At 45.9% G+C, this 16,523-nt stretch overlaps 3 protein-coding genes across 5 annotated transcripts in view; 1 reads left to right on the forward strand and 2 right to left on the reverse strand.

Annotated features, from left to right (window-relative positions):
• The first annotated feature begins 171 nt into the window (after positions 1-171).
• On the forward strand, positions 172-5,634 carry rab38b (RAB38b, member of RAS oncogene family). The gene is made up of 3 exons (XM_060057368.1): positions 172-655; positions 2,146-2,429; positions 4,318-5,634. Exons 1-3 carry the CDS (start codon positions 418-420, stop codon positions 4,468-4,470), a joined length of 675 nt encoding a protein of 224 aa, XP_059913351.1. The 5' UTR covers positions 172-417; the 3' UTR covers positions 4,471-5,634.
• A 2,861-nt stretch (positions 5,635-8,495) lies between these two features.
• Positions 8,496-15,848, reverse strand: LOC132461886 (transcription regulator protein BACH1-like). Of its 3 annotated transcripts, none has more exons than XM_060057362.1 (5): positions 15,581-15,848; positions 13,940-14,197; positions 12,048-13,463; positions 10,235-10,441; positions 8,496-9,996 (listed from the first exon to the last, which is right to left on the reverse strand). In XM_060057362.1, the coding sequence occupies exons 1-5, from the start codon at positions 15,608-15,610 to the stop codon at positions 9,700-9,702; spliced, it is 2,208 nt and encodes a 735-aa protein (XP_059913345.1). In that variant the 5' UTR covers positions 15,611-15,848; the 3' UTR covers positions 8,496-9,699. The 3 variants fall into 3 exon arrangements, with proteins under 3 accessions (XP_059913345.1, XP_059913348.1, XP_059913347.1); XM_060057365.1 differs by lacking the exon at positions 15,581-15,848 and adding an exon at positions 14,869-15,114; XM_060057364.1 differs by lacking the exon at positions 15,581-15,848 and adding an exon at positions 14,745-14,786.
• A 633-nt stretch (positions 15,849-16,481) lies between these two features.
• Positions 16,482-16,523, reverse strand: part of map3k7cl (map3k7 C-terminal like) — a 12,840-nt gene continuing 12,798 nt past the window's right edge. The window contains exon 5 of the mRNA XM_060057370.1: positions 16,482-16,523. This exon is cut by the window's right edge and continues 1,161 nt beyond it. The gene's annotated coding sequence lies outside the window, so the exon portion shown is untranslated.

Here is a 16,523-nt window from a genome sequence, read left to right on the forward strand (position 1 = left end):
TCCCCCCAGAAGAGTGTTTATCGTTAGTTTGTATTGCCCTGAGAACAACTTCATCACGTTGATCACACAGGCCCATTTACAACAGCGTCTACCTGGAGAGCGTGCCACGCCCCCTCGTGAGCGCCTATGTGCGTCCCGTCCTTGTGCTGCCGGGGTTACGAGACGAGGTCACAAGGTTCCTGACTGCGAGCGCTGCGCCGACGAGTTAACCTCCCCATGGTCAGGGCGGATCCTCCTCACACTCACACGGCGGAGCTCAGAGTACTCCTCAGGGATCGCTAAAGTATATTTAGCAAACACCACCATCGCCGTATCGCCCTTTACTTTTTGTTTCGTTTGCTCACACACAGGGGAAACTTTTGAAAATGCTCCAATCGTTCCGTTGCGGGTGACACTTTTGCTCATAAAAGTCTTGGAATGTCCCACCATTCGTCCGGGAGCAGCAGTAGGCTGACCATGCAGAATCCTCGGAAGGAGCACCTGTACAAGGTGCTGGTCATCGGGGACCTCGGGGTTGGGAAGACGGCCGTTATCAGGCGCTATGTGCACCAGACGTACTCCGCAAACTATCGCGCAACTATTGGAGTGGATTTTGCACTGAAGGTGTTGAACTGGGACTCTGAGACCATCCGTCTCCAACTCTGGGACATCGCAGGTGGGGAAATGATATGCTTAGGACATGCAATTGCGGTTGGAACATTTGTTTACTCATTTTGTGGGAAATAAGCGGTTTCAGACAGCTTCTGCCTTCCTGTTTTACTAGGCTACGAAAACCGCTGCCACATTTGCCCTAAACTTGGCCTACAAATGAATGTAGGCCAATAGTTATTGTCTTCTGAATGTTTGAGCAAGAACAGGTCCTGCCGAGTTATAACCTCATCTTATACGTTTTGGATAGGGTTATGGTTCATGGGCACGCTATACTGGCGTGAGCTTCCCTGTTGGACACTCCTGTCACCATCATTCTCTATTATTTTTTGTCATGAAAGAAGAAGAGTGAGCTGTCATTCATGCAATGTATTCTGAGGGATCATGTGAGGCAGGCCATGTGAGGTGCATTTCAAGGAGTTAGGAGCTTCGTTGTGCATTGTATATCCCTTAACATATGTGAGAACATTGCACGCACACAGGCTCTCACTGAAACACGCACACACACACACACACACACACACACACACACACACACACACACACACACACACACACACACACACACCAGGTATCTCTTTGTACTTAAAATGCACTTTTTTGAGGTAGACGTATCGTAATTGATAAACATCTTTGAGAAATCCTCCAGCTGCGATGGAGATCCATCAATATTCTTGCTGAATCGGAAGGAGCTTTATTTCATTCCAAGGTGCACCAACACAACGAATATTGCTGACAAATATGTAAGCAGAAGTGCTCAATGTGCAAACTCTCACAGACTTGGCTGGCAGCATGTATTTTCTTCATGACCTTCGAAGCCTGAAGCATGTTAACAGTCATGTGTGTCACACACACACGCACACAAATACTCAGACCGGATGACCACAATATTTTATTAGTTAATATAGAGTAGAGTTAATATTTACGTTCCAGTCCATGTAACCTAATTTGAATACCACACATGCTAACAAGTGTAACAAGCGTCGGCTTTGACTATGTGTCCCAGCACAGCAGAACCAACTCAGTCTCAGTGGAATGCAGATCCTGGCGAGAACAACCTTAGAATGCCAGCTGCTGCAAAACAACCTGAATCGGTTGTTTGTCCCGACGAATTCTGGGAACATGATCCACAATTATCCCTGATTGCCTGTCTATGCGAGGCGTGTGAGTGAGAGAGGTTGTGTTACTTGCTTACTTAGGTATTCACGTTTGTGTTTACGTGTGTGTGGTTTCTGTGTGTGTGTGTGTGTGTGTGTGTGTGTGTGTGTGTGTGTGTGTGTGTGTGTGTGTGTGTGTGTGTGTGTGTGTGTGTGTGTGTTTATGTGTGTGTGTGTGTGAGAGAGGGTGTGTTATTTGCTTACTTAGGTATTCACGTTTGTGTGTGTGTGTGTGTGTGTGTGTGTGTGTGTGTGTGTGTGTGTGTGTGTGTGTGTGTGTGTGTGTGTGTGTGTGTGTGTGTGTGTGTGTGTGCGTGCGTTGTGTCCCTGCTCGTCACAGGACAGGAGCGGTTTGGCAACATGACGCGCGTGTACTACCGTGAGGCCATGGGGGCCTTCATCGTGTTCGACGCCACCAGGCCCACCACCTTCGAGGCGGTCACCAAGTGGAAAGAGGACCTGGACTCCAAGCTCATGCTGGCAAACGGCCGGAGCATCGCCACCGTGCTGCTGGCCAACAAGTGCGACCAGGGTAGGGACGAGTTCATCAACAACAACGGCGTCAAGATGGACCAGTTCTGCAAAGACCACGGCTTCGTCGGTTGGTTTGAGACGTCCGCTAAGGTGAGACACGGCGCCTTTAGAATTGACGGTAAATGGACTGCGTTTATAGTGCGCTTTCCTGAACCAGTGGCCACTCGAAGCGCTTTACAATAGTTGGCTCACGTTAACCCGTTCATACACTCGTCCGTACACCGACGGATGTGTCAGCCATGCTAGGCAACAGCCAGCTCGTCGTCAGGACCTGTTAGAGTTAGGTGTCTCGCTAATAGAGCCCTCGACACCAGGGGTCGAACAGGCAAACCTTTGTTTGCTACACAAGCCACTCTACCTCCTGAGCAACCGTCAGCTAAATTACTGTCTACGGTTCTCCTTCCACCGACAAGAACCATTGAAATGAACACAAAAGGACATTATTTAGTTAAAGCCGCGTTATTTGACTTATGACCACTAGAGGCCATATTTGTCTGCTTGTTTACTAAAAGCAAACACGTCTTCATGACGAAACATGTTATTATGTACATATGCAGTTAAGAGGATATTTAAAGGTGAGACAAGTTTAAAAGAAATGACATCTTCTGTTCTGTACTAGAGAGCCCAGAGTGTTCTGTATTGTATTGAGACCTTAAGTGTTTAGCCCAGAGCTTTTGCAGACCCAACCATCCATGGTTAGTGACATGAGGCTGCTGCTTCTGAGCGTAGAACACCGCTGCACTGCCAACTGGAATTTCATACACTGGTGGAAAGTGGTTTAGTGGGACAAGGATAACGCTGGTGGAGTGGGCATGGCTGTGAAAGCTCGAGGGCTCAATGGGACGGTTGTATTTTTAAACTTCACAAATCTCCATATCCTCAGCATGTGTACTTTCTATTTCTCTTCAATAGCAAACTCTTCAATACAGATAACCTTTTGATATACTATTTGATTTGCTGAAATGATACGCCAATGACACAATGCAGTGCCAAATTCACACCCATCTGTAAGTTCCTAAAGCGTCTTCATTCGCACACTTTCTGCCGATACTAATGTCCTCTTTCATGTCACGCTGCTCTGACATTCTTGAAGGTCAAAGGTCAATGTTGGAAAGAGCTTATGTGCTTTGAGCGAGTTAAGCGAACCAGAAAGAGTTAAGCTGTCCAGACATCATGTTTGGAAGTTGTCTGTAAAGTTGTTTATATGACTACTGTAACTTTCCCCCATTACAGGGTGAACAGCATGTCGAGGTTTGTTCACACTACATTGGCCACGCTGACTTGCTACACCTAAGTTCAGCAACACTAAATGACCAAATGACCACAAACTGTAGGGCAGACTATTTGAACATGTGACTGGATCGACCTGTAAAACTGGCAGTTAAACTTAACTGGCAGTTCAATTCAACTGCCAGTTATATTTAACTGCCAGTTATATTAAATTAATTTTAATCTAATATTGATCTGTCCTGTTAAATAATAGCGTCAGCTACTCTAACTCTGATAATGGTAATCGATATCAGGTTTCGAATGCAGTCCTCAAGATTTGCCGCATAATCTCATGGGGGAAAATTGGTTAAATTGGGAAAGTTTGCAACTTATTTTTCACTGCAGCCCTCACTTTTCTTCAAATGTCTAAAGAGTAAATCCATCACCCACCAAAAGCTCAATCAACACTGGGTTGTTATTTATTCTCAAGCTGTGGAGAGAAAAGGCCAGAAAATCCCTCAGTGAACGACTGGGCTGCAGCTTAAAGGCTCGCAGGGCCGTTTCAAGCCTACCGAAGAGAGAAGGACAATAACAGCTGTTGCCAAATACATTATCTTTATTTAGTCAAAAACTGTGTTGAATTAATTGACAAAATAAATTATAAATCCCGGAACATCCACAATCAACAGATAACGATAGAAAAAATATGTAATGTAAGATATGATTTGTAACAAGCACTGTAATCTAGTTTCCACCGGTTTTCCCTCAGGACAACACCAACATCAACGAGGCGGCCAACTTCCTGGTGAAGCACATCATGGCCACAGAGCACGACATCCTCAAGTCGGTAGTGCCGGACACCATCTCCCCCCAGCTCAGCTCCCAGAGCGAGAGTCTCTGCTCTGGCTGCTTCAAACCCTAAAGAGAGTGAGAGAGAGAGAGAGAGAGAGAGAGAGAGAGAGAGAGAGAGAGAGAGAGAGAGAGAGAGAGAGAGAGAGAGAGAGAGAGAGAGAGAGAGAGAGAGAGAGAGAGAGAGAGAGAGAGAGAGAGAGAGAGAGAGAGAGAGAGAGAGAGAGAGAGAGAGAGAGAGAGACAGAGAGAGAGAGACAGAGACAGAGACAGAGACAGAGACAGAGACAGAGACAGAGACAGAGACAGAGAGACAGAGAGACAGAGAGACAGAGAGACAGAGAGACAGAGAGACAGAGAGACGGAGAGGGAGAGATTGATTCACCGTATTTCATCGTGGGTGAAATGCACTGGAACAATGGAAAATATTGGAGAGGCATTTCCCTATTATTTTCCCGCATGCACAACCGTCTGAGTGGTGTTTGCTTCCATCGTGTCGTCCACCCCCTGCTTGGCTCCTTCTGTGTCTTTATTGGGAGACAGGCAAAAGTACACACTGTCCTTCCAGAACGTTTTTCGGTTTCTTGAACACACATTCAATGGACTAGTCCAACGTCTACAAATGTCCACCTGTGTTTATGTTTGCACATGATAATGTTTTTTATGGATGCATTTATCCTCTGAAATATTTATGTTTAAAATGTTATATATTTGAAATAGTTCCAAGTGTTGTTGATAAGAGATATTTAAACGTGGACTTAAATTTAACCAGCTGGTTCAAGATGTGACTTTGTGTAAACAGAAAATGATGGCTGCTTCCAACAAACTTAATGTACAGTCTGACCACAGTCCCCGGTGGTCTGATATCTATGTTGACCCAGGGTGCATTGTTATTATTCTTCACTAAGTATTGTATTTAGAAGGAAAATATCATCAAGGAGATAAAACCTCATAAGACAGTTTCCTCGTGGACTCAATAAAGATGATCACATTGTAGAACCGCCGATCATCAGCAGAGAGAAATTACGTCAGTATTTGAAAGGATTCAGATCATATCTCCATGAATGCCCGCTATTTCACCTCTTGAGTTTCCAAGTTAGGCTCCCTGTAGTAATAAGATAACAAGAAGGCTTTACTGTTTATTTATTTTTTATTAACCCCGCCATATTTTATTTAAAGTTAAAACAAAATGTATGTTTACTGTTTGCTTGTGGATTAAATGGTTTTATGCTCCTAACACAGCCCATCTTTCTGTATCTATAATGAGTGCTTTAGTATAGCAATAGCATAGATTTAGTTTACAGAGTATGGTGTAGTATAGTATAGTATAGTATAGTATAGTAGTGTAAAGGTAGTACAGTATAAAGACACACAGTGTCTTCTTTGACAGCGCTCTTACCAGAACCTCCCTGCTCCTTCTCTGCTCCTTCTCTGAATCCTTTATCTCTCACCCCCTATATCCCCCCCCCCCCCCATTCCATATCGTACACCGCTGTCCTCACACAGCTCTGCTCCTTTCCTGCCCGCTCAACTCAGTTCCTGCGCTCTTGTCCCTGTGATTCACAAACGTTATATAAACTCCACTGGGCTCTACCCCAGAGCCGGAGACGTGGAACCTTCATCCATCCTCCTTGGCCAAAAAAAAAGGAGTGCGAGGGATTTTCACTTTCCCTTATCTTCCTCTCTTCTGGATGCCTCTCTGCCTCTCTCTTTGCTTCACTTTCCAAACGTGCTGATGTTGCAACTCAGTCGAGGTGTCTTGACTGTCGTTAGGTATGTAGCATGTAGTAGGTATTAGGTAGTAGTGAGTGTTGCCAATTATTCTTGGAGAAGGACTTTAAACGTCAAGCCTTATCATAAAACAATGGTGTGTTTGTGTGCGTACTTAAGTACCTACGTATGTGCGTGTTTCCGTGAATGCCTTTGAGAATGTGTGTGTAGGTGTGTGTGTATGCAAATGTGCATACACATGTGTTCATATATGTAGGTGTGTGTGTGCGAGCATGTGTGTGTGTGTGTGTGTGAATGTTTGTGTCTGTGAGTGCATTTATGCCTGCGTGTCTGTGGTGTCTGTGCATTAGTGTTGTATGTGTGTGTGTGTGTGTGTGTGTGTGTGTGTGTGTGTGTGTGTGTGTGTGTGTGTGTGTGTGTGTGTGTGTGTGTGTGTGCTTGTGTGCGTGTGTGTGTTTTGTTTTTGTGTGTGTGTGTTTGGGGCATGTGTGTGTTTTTGTGTGTGGGGTATGTGTGTGTGCTTGTGTGTGTGTGGGGTATTTGTGTGTGTGTGTGTGTGTGTGTGTGTGTGTGTGTGTGTGTGTGTGTGTGTGTGTGTGTGTGTGTGTGTGTGTGTGCGTGCGTGCGTGCGTGCGTGCGTGCGTGCGTGCGTGCGTGCGTGCGTGCGTGCGTGCGTGCGTGCGTGCGTGCGTGTGTGTGTGTGTGTGTGTGTGTGTGTGTGTGTGTGTGTGTGTGTGTGTGTCTGGTAAAGGAGTCACTTTGATCCAGGACTCCCAGGTTCTCATTAGGAAGCCACATGACTGACTGGATGGATGATTCCTTTCCTCAGGGATTAGATTTAGATACACTGTTGCCTGATCTTAACTCACACACTCCTCACAACCGCTATGCACTTATCGTTCCTTCCTTCTTTTGCCCTTTCGGTCTTTCATTCCTTTTTTTGTTCCTTCTTTCATCATGTGTACTGTCGTGACGATATTGGCATTTCACAATGTTGAGCTGAATACTATAACACAACATGTATTTTCTTTATGTTACAAAATACATGTTCTGTATATAACCAGCCTATTCTATGATCTGTAAATAACTAAGATAATCTATAACTAAGAGAATCTATAATCTGTTGCTTGGACTCCAGAACCACGCGCAGAGAAACCACCCACACGTTGGCACGGAGACAGCGCGCGAAGGCGGGAACATGATAAAGGTGGCGAATAGCAGCAAACAGTAAGGAAGAAATGTAGGTCATGTAAGGGTGAAGAATCAAGTGCAAAGGGCGGCTAAACAGAAGAAACCCGCAACGTTGTAATGACACAGTAGTGTAGTGCTCAGCAAGCTGTCCGTACTTCTGTGTTTTATTTTATTATTCCTAGAACATGCCTGAGGTAACATCCAAATTACAAGCGTATCGTATTTGAAATAACCCCTGTCGGGTATAAACAGATGTCCCACATGAGCACCATCTAGTGGTCCTCCTCTGTACTGCCTACGTCTTCGATCACTAGCGGTGGTATGCAGCGCCATCTGTGTGCGGTTGAGTAGTACTGCAAGGATCAGAGCACTTGGTGGACAATGGAATCCTTCTAGTGGTGGCTGACTGAGTGAGTATCATGTCCCACACCTCAACCAACGCACACGCATTCGTGCACGCAAGCATGAATGCATGAACACACACTCAAGAACACAGTAAAGGTGACAGATTTTAATCTTCACACCAACACCGCCACACTACAGCTTTTGAAGTTCTATTTTTTTTAGTCTAGGGGTGACCCGTAACCCAGAAACCTTGTTGCCTCTGTATTTGTATTCACTTTTAACAACATATATATTAGTCAAGCTCTTGCCCTCTGACCCCTTGATCTAAGCTTTGTTGCAGGCTCATTGAAAGCTGGTGAGAATAGAATGCTGGCTGATTCGGAGTTCAAACGGCATGTGGTTGATTTTCCATCGTAAAGGGTTGACTTTTAAATGTACCAGTTTTATAACAGATGATCATAACTCGATTGACTCTGAGAGCCTTTGGGTTTGCTTGTTTACACGGCAGTGTACTGAATCAAATAGGCCTACTGAAAGAATTATCATAGGCTACTATGGCCAATAGGGGACACTGTACAGCAGTGGGCTGGTTGATATGTGGAGTAAATATATATTATTATATATTATTATATATATTTGAACACACACACACATATATATATATATAATTCCCATATTCTTTCATGTTTTTCTTCTATGTATTTTGACCACTAGAGGGCATGAATGAAGCTTTGCCGATACGTTAAATTAGAATTGACTTGCAACGAAATCTTTAAACATTGATCACACAAACACACCCCATTTTAGTCGAAAACAACAAAAGATCTCGACTCCTTTTCTAGATGATTTACTTAAATTCAACCGATTTAAAAAACATAGTTTCTATTGGCTAGCTTTACCAACCCCATGAGTATTATTTCGATTTTTATTTATGGTGTTAAAGCTATCAAAAACAAAGTAAAAAAATATAAATCCAATTATAAAAACACTACGATAATCAACAACTTATTTATAAACCATTTAAACCAAAATCTTCTTTGATCATGATCTTTCAACGTGGATCGCATAAAGCTGACGGTTGATTTGATTAGGCTATCGAAAAGTTTGCATATCAATAAAAGTGGGAATCAAGTGTGAGTCAGAGGTGATGTAACCATGGTGAAAAAGAAAACAACCGACAAATCAAAACAATTAACTAGAAAGAAAAATGGGAGCACAGCTTGAAGTAAATTAAATTAAAGTAGAAAAGAAATGAACACATAGACCTTATTTCCTTAGTATTTTACAACCAACATAAACACTTTCCAAAACACTTCCGGAAATATGTCAACACAGCTTGATTATACTAGAAGAGTTGTGGCCCGGAAATGCTCCTTTCATGTAAAATACCTTCACATAAGACATCACACTGCTGTGGTGTGGGCAAAAGTTGGTTTCTCCCTGAACCCAGCTGAGTCACTGGGGCCGGCTGTGTGGCCAAAGGAGGCGGAACCACAATGAAACATGAAAACACGCAGAGTCGAAGCGACACGGTGTGACCACGGAAGGCCGTCCGTTTGTCTAGCTGCAGTTATACAGCAATTTCAGCGCCCGTGTCTTGTGTGGCTCATTCAAATGTCCAGGAGGAGGACGAAAAATGTTGCGAGAGGTATTGTTTGTCGTGGTTGACCTGAGACATTGTTCTGTGGTGACAGTGTGAGAGTGAGATTGACTTACAATACTGTAAGGCCTGGGTTGGTGATTTATGAGTGTAGGGGATTGAGGGATTGATGCAATGGCCACAGGCAGACTGTGGACATTTGGAATCAAACCCAGAACCCTTTTGGCTGGGTGTCAAGCACCATAATAACCACCAGCCAATCCTGCTGTCTGTATTTGGAATAAGTTATTTCCCCTTTGTTGAAAAACTGATATCCGGCTTCTCCAACCACAAGCCTTGTTCCCTTTGAGTGGTGTGCAAGTACTCAAAGGCTTCTTCTGACTCCTTCAAGGGGCCTCAGCATCCTCCAAAGATTGTCCTTCCCCGCTGAACATGTCACCGCTTGACGATCGGATAAGCCTCATCTGCAGCAAGGTCTGAAGGGCAGGCCGGCAACGAAGCCTGGGCCTGCGGTGAAGGAGTTGGCCCAGAGAGGGCGGTGTCTAGGCGGGGGATTAAAGAGGAAAAGGGGCAGTCGGCCGTGGTGTACTTGGCCAGCACCTGGAGCTGCTCCGGCATCAGGCTGGCCTCGCTGCAGATCTTGTCGCACAAGGCCGACACGGTGTGCCACGTCTTCATCTTCAGCTGCTGGAGTCGAATCTGCTCGGCCAGCATCCTCTGTCTCTCTGTCCTCTGTGGCCATCGTCCCAAACACAACAAATAAAAGAAACGCACACGTTGATTTGTATGTTGCCAAATAATTAAAGGTAGACTTGAGCAAAGTCTATGTGGAGAAAAGTCTATATATGACTCCAAGACAAAACAGCCCAGGCTTAGAGTCCAACCCAAAGAAGGCCCAGGCTACTAGGCCTGGGCTTTTTTTGTCCTGGAGTCAAATATATACGAAGAGCCCAAACAATGGCGTCCTCACCAGCTTGTTGATCTCACACTCCAGGCTGTAGATGCAGTCGAGCTTCCTCTTGCGGCAGCGTTGTGCCGCCATGCGGTTCTTGCTGCGGCGGCGCATGTCATGGACAAACTCCTGCTGCTCCAGGTTCAGGGTCTGCTTCTTCAGCAGCTGCTGGAAGTCGATCTTGCTCAGGTTGACCACCCAGTCCACGGAGAAGGGCAGCTGCACCTGCGTGTGGACGACACCAGAGTCTTGAGTGCTATCGTGTATGGAGTTAGAATCATGCCAAAACCCCGCACACACCCAAAACGTGTTTTGCTCACCCACAACGATTCACACACACACAAAACGTGTTTTACTCACGCACAATGATTCACACACACGCTCAGTGTGGTTTGCAAATACAAAACATCATTCACAAACTAATGCATTTTGCTTCAGAAACAAATACAGTATGTTTTACACATAGTGCAAACTAAAATCTTTCAAGTACAAACTAAAATCTTTCAAGTACAAAAAAAAATCCTACAAGTACACAAAACAATTCTACAAGTACGGAACACTGAAAGCTGCGCGTGGATCGGAAGGCATTTGCGCGTGGATCAGCAAGGCGGAAAATTAGTGCCAAAAGTCACGTGACAAACAAATGTCCTGTGATTCACACTACACAACAGCAGGTGGCGGTGTTCCTGCCAAACCGCACGGATTCCGTACGGTTTCCGTGCGGTTTAGCACTTTTACCGCGCCATTCTAGGGCCAGTTAGTGGCCTTCTTGGCTTTCCATAGAATCCACACACGGTTGGCCGGCATCAAATAAAGATTTTGGGGAGAAAAAAGATCGTCCTGGCGGCCTTAAACTGACTCAACAGCGCCACCTGCTGTTGTGTAGTGTGAATCACAGGACATTTGTTTGTCACTTGAAAGATTTTAGTTTGTACTTGAAAGATTTTAGTTTGTACTATCTGTAAAACATACTGTATTTGTTTCTGAAGAAAAATGCATTAGTTTGTGAATGATGTTTTGTATTTGCAAACCACCCTGAGCGTGTGTGTGAATCATTGTGCGTGAGTAAAACATGTTTTGTGTGTGTGTGAATCGTTGTGCGTGAGCAAAACACGTTTTGTGTGTGTGCAGGGTTTTGGCATGATTCTAACTCCATAATCGTGGTTATGGAAGGGGTCGAGCAGAAGGGGTAGCTTGCCTTGTGTAAAATGTGTAGGATGTGTTGTTTGAAAATTTGCATTGCTGCTTTAAATGTCCACAATGAGATTGAATGTTTAAGTCACCTTGCGTTCGATTGCAGGAAGGGATTACATTTTTCCTTATTAAATAATTAAGATAATTATTAAAGTTACATTTTTGTAATTTGTCAAATATCTGTTGGGGTTGGGTCACGAAAAAACAAACATGCAAATTACATTTGCTTTGATAATTAGCATCCTGGTCTGTGAAGAACATAACAATGATGAGGTACAGCGACACACACACGCACATGCATGATTCACAAAAGACCGCACACACACGTCACAGATCGGTACGTATACCAGTACTACAAGGTAATTCATTAACTTTAAACACTGCAGCTATTCACTTGGACGAATGTGGAGTTATTTCCTCCTCTTTTCATTGCCAGTAAACACAGTAATCAAATGGTGTAACAAATGATGTCGTGGTGAATTGACGTTTTTAAGATACACTGACCTCTCTATAAACCCAACCCAATGTGGCATAGAGAAAAGGGGAAAAAAGCAAGTATCTCAAATTAGTGTGTCAATCTTTTGAAGGGATTCAGAAGGGGAATTTTCCAACGGCACTAAGATATCGGACAGCTCACCTGTCGGGCCTTCTCCTGTGCAAACGAGTCATCGCACTCCGTTTCCGTTTCCGAGTCCGCCTCTTCCGTCGAGGTGATCGGCGACACATCGGGGGGAGGCCTTTGTGACGGAGACATCCCCGGACTCTCACACGACACAGCGCCCTCCGCCGCCTGCCGTTCCCCTTCGTCCGGCGCCAGGCCCTTCAGGAACGGGCAGCAGGTGGATCCGACCCTGGGATGGACCGGGACTCTCAGCTGGTCCATCGGGGAGCTCCCTGGGCCTGGGTAGTGACCCGTTTGGGGGGGCGGTAAGGGCCCGGCCACTTCCATCTCCACCCTGCTCCTCTCTCTCGCCCCTTCGTCGGGAGCCTCTCCCACTGAGAAGCGTCCTTTCCCTCGTCCCATCCAGCTCTCTTCTTCTGCCTTCAAACGGCTGGCCACAGGTAGGACCGCTCTACGGTTCTTGTGGTCCGCCTCGACCACTGCGACGATCGCCTCTGCTGGCCCCGTGTGCCCTACGCCGGGTCTGTCCTCTCTAGGGGACCGTCCAGGGAGAGGATGGTGTAATATAAACCCTGGTGCCGTCTGACCCGGGGTAGAACTAGCCTCAGAGCGGTCCGCTCCGTCTTTGGAGCTGTCTCGGAGGCCTGCTGGGGTCCCGGAAGACCTTGCGTCAACAGCAGCATCCCAGCCCAAGGCTCTCACTCGCGGTTCTCCCATCTCGCTGTCGCCCGGGTTCCGTTTAGCTTCGACATCGTCGTCATCCACTAGCTCAACGTTCGATTGGCTTTTGGTCACCCCCTGTGATCCTGCGTGAGATTTTTCCTCTGCTGCGGCTTCCATGGAACCAACGCGATGTGCAGCGTCTGTTCTTGCAGGGTTCTCGACTACGCTCTCTCTCTGGTCCTCAGAGCCGCGACTGTTGTGACCAGAGAGGGGAAGGTTGGCCCCGGCTGGGAGGTCCAGGGTTCTGTCCATGCAGCAAGCAAGCTGGAACTTGCGGTACTTTGGACACTGCAGAAAATAGCCATTTGTCTCCTCAGATTTTTTATCCGTCCCAGAAGTTCTGATCGTTCGGCTTTTCTTAATTCCCGTTTGACCGATTCCAGGGTGGTTGTCCTGCCAGCCCATTTCCTGGTCAGAGGACGAATCAGACGCTGGTTTTGTTTCATTTTTGCGGCTCGGCAGGTGATCGTCTCCCTTCGACCACAGCTTCTTGCATTTCTTCTTGCAACATGTCTTCCTGGGAAACGGCGCAGAGCTGCCGGCGCTGTTGAAGAACTTTGGCAGGAGAAACTCAAAACAGGTTTTGTCCAAATCTCTGAATCCCAGAGTGGATGCGGCGCTGCGTACTTCAAGGACATCTTGCTTACTGAAGAGGAGTTTGGATGTGTAGGCGAATTTCAGAAGAGGTTCAAAGCCGGCAGCTGTCACCTGTGTGGACAAGCACACCAGACACACAGGATCACACACATAAATCATTCAGTGGTTTGACCAAAGAGCCAACAGAAAGAACTTGCCCCAAACATATATTAGAGAAATTCTCATTATACATTAAATCACATAAATCCAGGGTAGTTCACTGTTACTGTGTGAACGTTAAACCAGCCTACAGCCGACAGCATACCAGCAATATTCCAGTGCAATGCACTTTACTTTAGCAGGCCTCACAGCAGGTCTGTCACACTCTTGACCTCTCTCGCACCTGCGGCCGTGTTCACCGCTGTGTGTGTGTGTGTGTGTGTGTGTGTGTGTGTGTGTGTGTGTGTGTGTGTGTGTGTGTGTGTGTGTGTTTGTGTGTGTGTGTTTAAAATACAATATGTTTGACCAACACCAAGGCCAGGCCCCATTGTTTAACCAACACCGAGATATCATTATGTTTCCGTCAGTCACCCGTTCCCTTATCTCACCTCCGGTGGAAGAGTGAGGACGGCTCCTTGGCGCGCGTACTTGGAGATGGCGTTGGCAAAGTACTCGCTGCAGGCGGTGAGCACGGCGCGATGCGCCCTGAAGCTCTGGCCGTCCACCTCCACCGTGATGTCACAGAGACGGTCGCCGTGGCGCTGCTCGTCCAGACGGCCCAGCACGTTCAGGCAGTGGGTCCGGGACTCAAACGTGAACACGGACGACCGCGGGGAGTCTGCAAGGGACATGGCGGCCGGAGACGTCTGCACTCCGCACACACACGTACATACGTAGCAATGAAGTACATGGTTAGATCGGGGGACACTCGCGCACACACACACTCACTCACACACACACACACACACACACACAAACTCACACACACACACACACACACTCACACAAACTCACACACACACACACACACACACACAAAAGCTCACACACACGTACGCAAAATTACATACACACATATGGACATACACACACAAACACACACACACACACGCATGCACGTACATAAAATACATGGTTGGGTTGTTGGCACAATTATGCACATACATACAGACACACACAAACACACCCACACACAGACGGAAAGACAGACAGAAAAATATTCCAGATAAACACACACACAGACACACAAATAAACACATACACAGACAGATAGACGGAGGGACAAACAAACAAAAACACACAAACACACACACACACACACACACACACACACACACACACACACACACACACACACACACACACACACACACACACACACACACACACACACAGTTACTCATTGAACACTACCCAACAAATATCTGGAAGACTGCCCATTGAAACCGTGTACAGCCTACACGGGCAGAGGTGAACCTAAAACCAACAGGTACAAGTTACCGTTGACAGCTACTGTCCATTAAAAAATTCTGCATACCTTATAGCAGTGAAGGTTCAAGTCTGAGCGTGGTGGTCAAAAGAGTCCAAGTCGTGTAGGCCTACACACCTTGAACAATAACTCTCTGAACGGAATGCGGTCCGACAGGACGGAAGGACCATGTCACAAATAGTCTACAACCACTAACTAAACATGAGTTTCCTGAGTGAACAACCATGGCATGCGTTGATGCGTGTAAGAATATGCAGGGAGGGAGCAAGAGAGAGAGAGAGAGAGAGAGAGAGAGAGAGAGAGAGAGAGAGAGAGAGAGAGAGAGAGTGTAGTGTAGTGGTGGTGGAGGGAGCGACAAGAGTGAGCTAGACTAAGTGTGTGTGTGTGTGTGTGTGTGTGTGTGTGTGTGTGTGTGTGTGTGTGTGTGCATGTGTGTGCCTGTGTGTTTGCGTGTGTTCGTCTGAGTGTGTTGCAACACCAGTGCTGAGTCATGCGCTCCTGCTGATTAAGGATGAGAGAGCAGTTCCCGTCTGTTCCCAGTCCCGCCCTTGAATCCGTCCAGTAAATGAATAGGTTTAAACATGCGGAAGCTCTTCAATAGATTTACATTTCAACAAAAAAAACCTGAAGACTGCAGATACAAATCTAAAATTAAGATGGAAAGAATAGATTTGTAAAATAAATAATTTGAGATTAATTTACTGAGAAAAATGTCTACTGTTAATCTTGTGTACAAAGTGAGTGAAATGACCCAACTGACCTGTCGTGGGTTGAGAAGAACGGAGCTCATTATACTCAATAGTGGTATCTTTTAAGTGGCTTTCCGTCAGGGTATCCAGCTTCAGTGATAGTTGGCTGCATTGTGGTCAGAGAGAACTACCTGCCACTCTTCTCTTGCAGTATGTTCTTCCTCTCCTGTCTCTCTGTTTCAAACTCTCTCTCCGCCACTCTCTCACTCTGTTTCAAACTCTCTCTCTCCCCCTTTCTCACTCTCCTTCAAACCCCCTTTCTCACGCTCTCACACACTCCTTCCAACTCTCTCCCACTGCCTCTGTCATTCTTGTTTATAGTTTACAGCCTCGCTCATGTCTGGGCTTGGCCGATGTAAAATACGAGTCCATAAACTCTGATTGAGTGATGTTATGCAAGATGAATTGACGGGAAATGTACGTGTTTACCATCTATGTCATTACACAGAACTGTTTAATGAGTTTACCTTGGTTACATTATGACATTATATTAAGTCCTGATGTTAAGTGTGTATGATGCAACAAATGAAGCAAAAGGACACTGCCACACACACACACACACACACACACACACACACACACACACACACACACACACACACACACACACACGCACACACACACACACACACACACACACACACACACACACACACACACACACAGTATGTCAGTGTAACATTCTTTGTGCAACAGAACATCACATGATTTGCCTGCCAGATGACTTAAGGAGGAACAGCATAGCTGGCCAATAAGGACATCCATTCACCAGGAGTGAGCTCATCTAATATGCCCAGAAAAATGGTTCCCGTTTCCAAGTTTGTTGCTTAGTGAGCAATGTGGTCGTGAAGCATAGATACAACAACAAACCACCTCAGTCACCTCAACGACAAAAGCCCCAAACGCCAACAATCCATTGTACAATACAATTGACTTTATTTATAGAAGAGGAAT

Source organism: Gadus macrocephalus, chromosome 7, assembly GCF_031168955.1.
Source record: "Gadus macrocephalus chromosome 7, ASM3116895v1".
Classification (NCBI taxonomy): domain Eukaryota; kingdom Metazoa; phylum Chordata; class Actinopteri; order Gadiformes; family Gadidae; genus Gadus; species Gadus macrocephalus.

Excerpts from the sequence above, each read along its gene's own strand:
- LOC132461886 (XM_060057362.1), bottom strand. The coding sequence starts at position 15,610 with ATGAGCTCCGTTCTTCTCAACCCACGACAG. Across the intron at positions 13,464-13,939 it reads TCCTCACTCTTCCACCGGAG|GTGACAGCTGCCGGCTTTGA; the intron begins GTGAGATAAGGG and ends TTGTCCACACAG. Across the intron at positions 9,997-10,234 it reads AGTGTGAGATCAACAAGCTG|AGGACAGAGAGACAGAGGAT; the intron begins GTGAGGACGCCA and ends CGATGGCCACAG.
- rab38b (XM_060057368.1), top strand. The coding sequence starts at position 418 with ATGTCCCACCATTCGTCCGGGAGCAGCAGTAGGCTGACCATGCAGAAT. Across the intron at positions 656-2,145 it reads CCAACTCTGGGACATCGCAG|GACAGGAGCGGTTTGGCAAC; the intron begins GTGGGGAAATGA and ends TGCTCGTCACAG. Across the intron at positions 2,430-4,317 it reads GGTTTGAGACGTCCGCTAAG|GACAACACCAACATCAACGA; the intron begins GTGAGACACGGC and ends GTTTTCCCTCAG.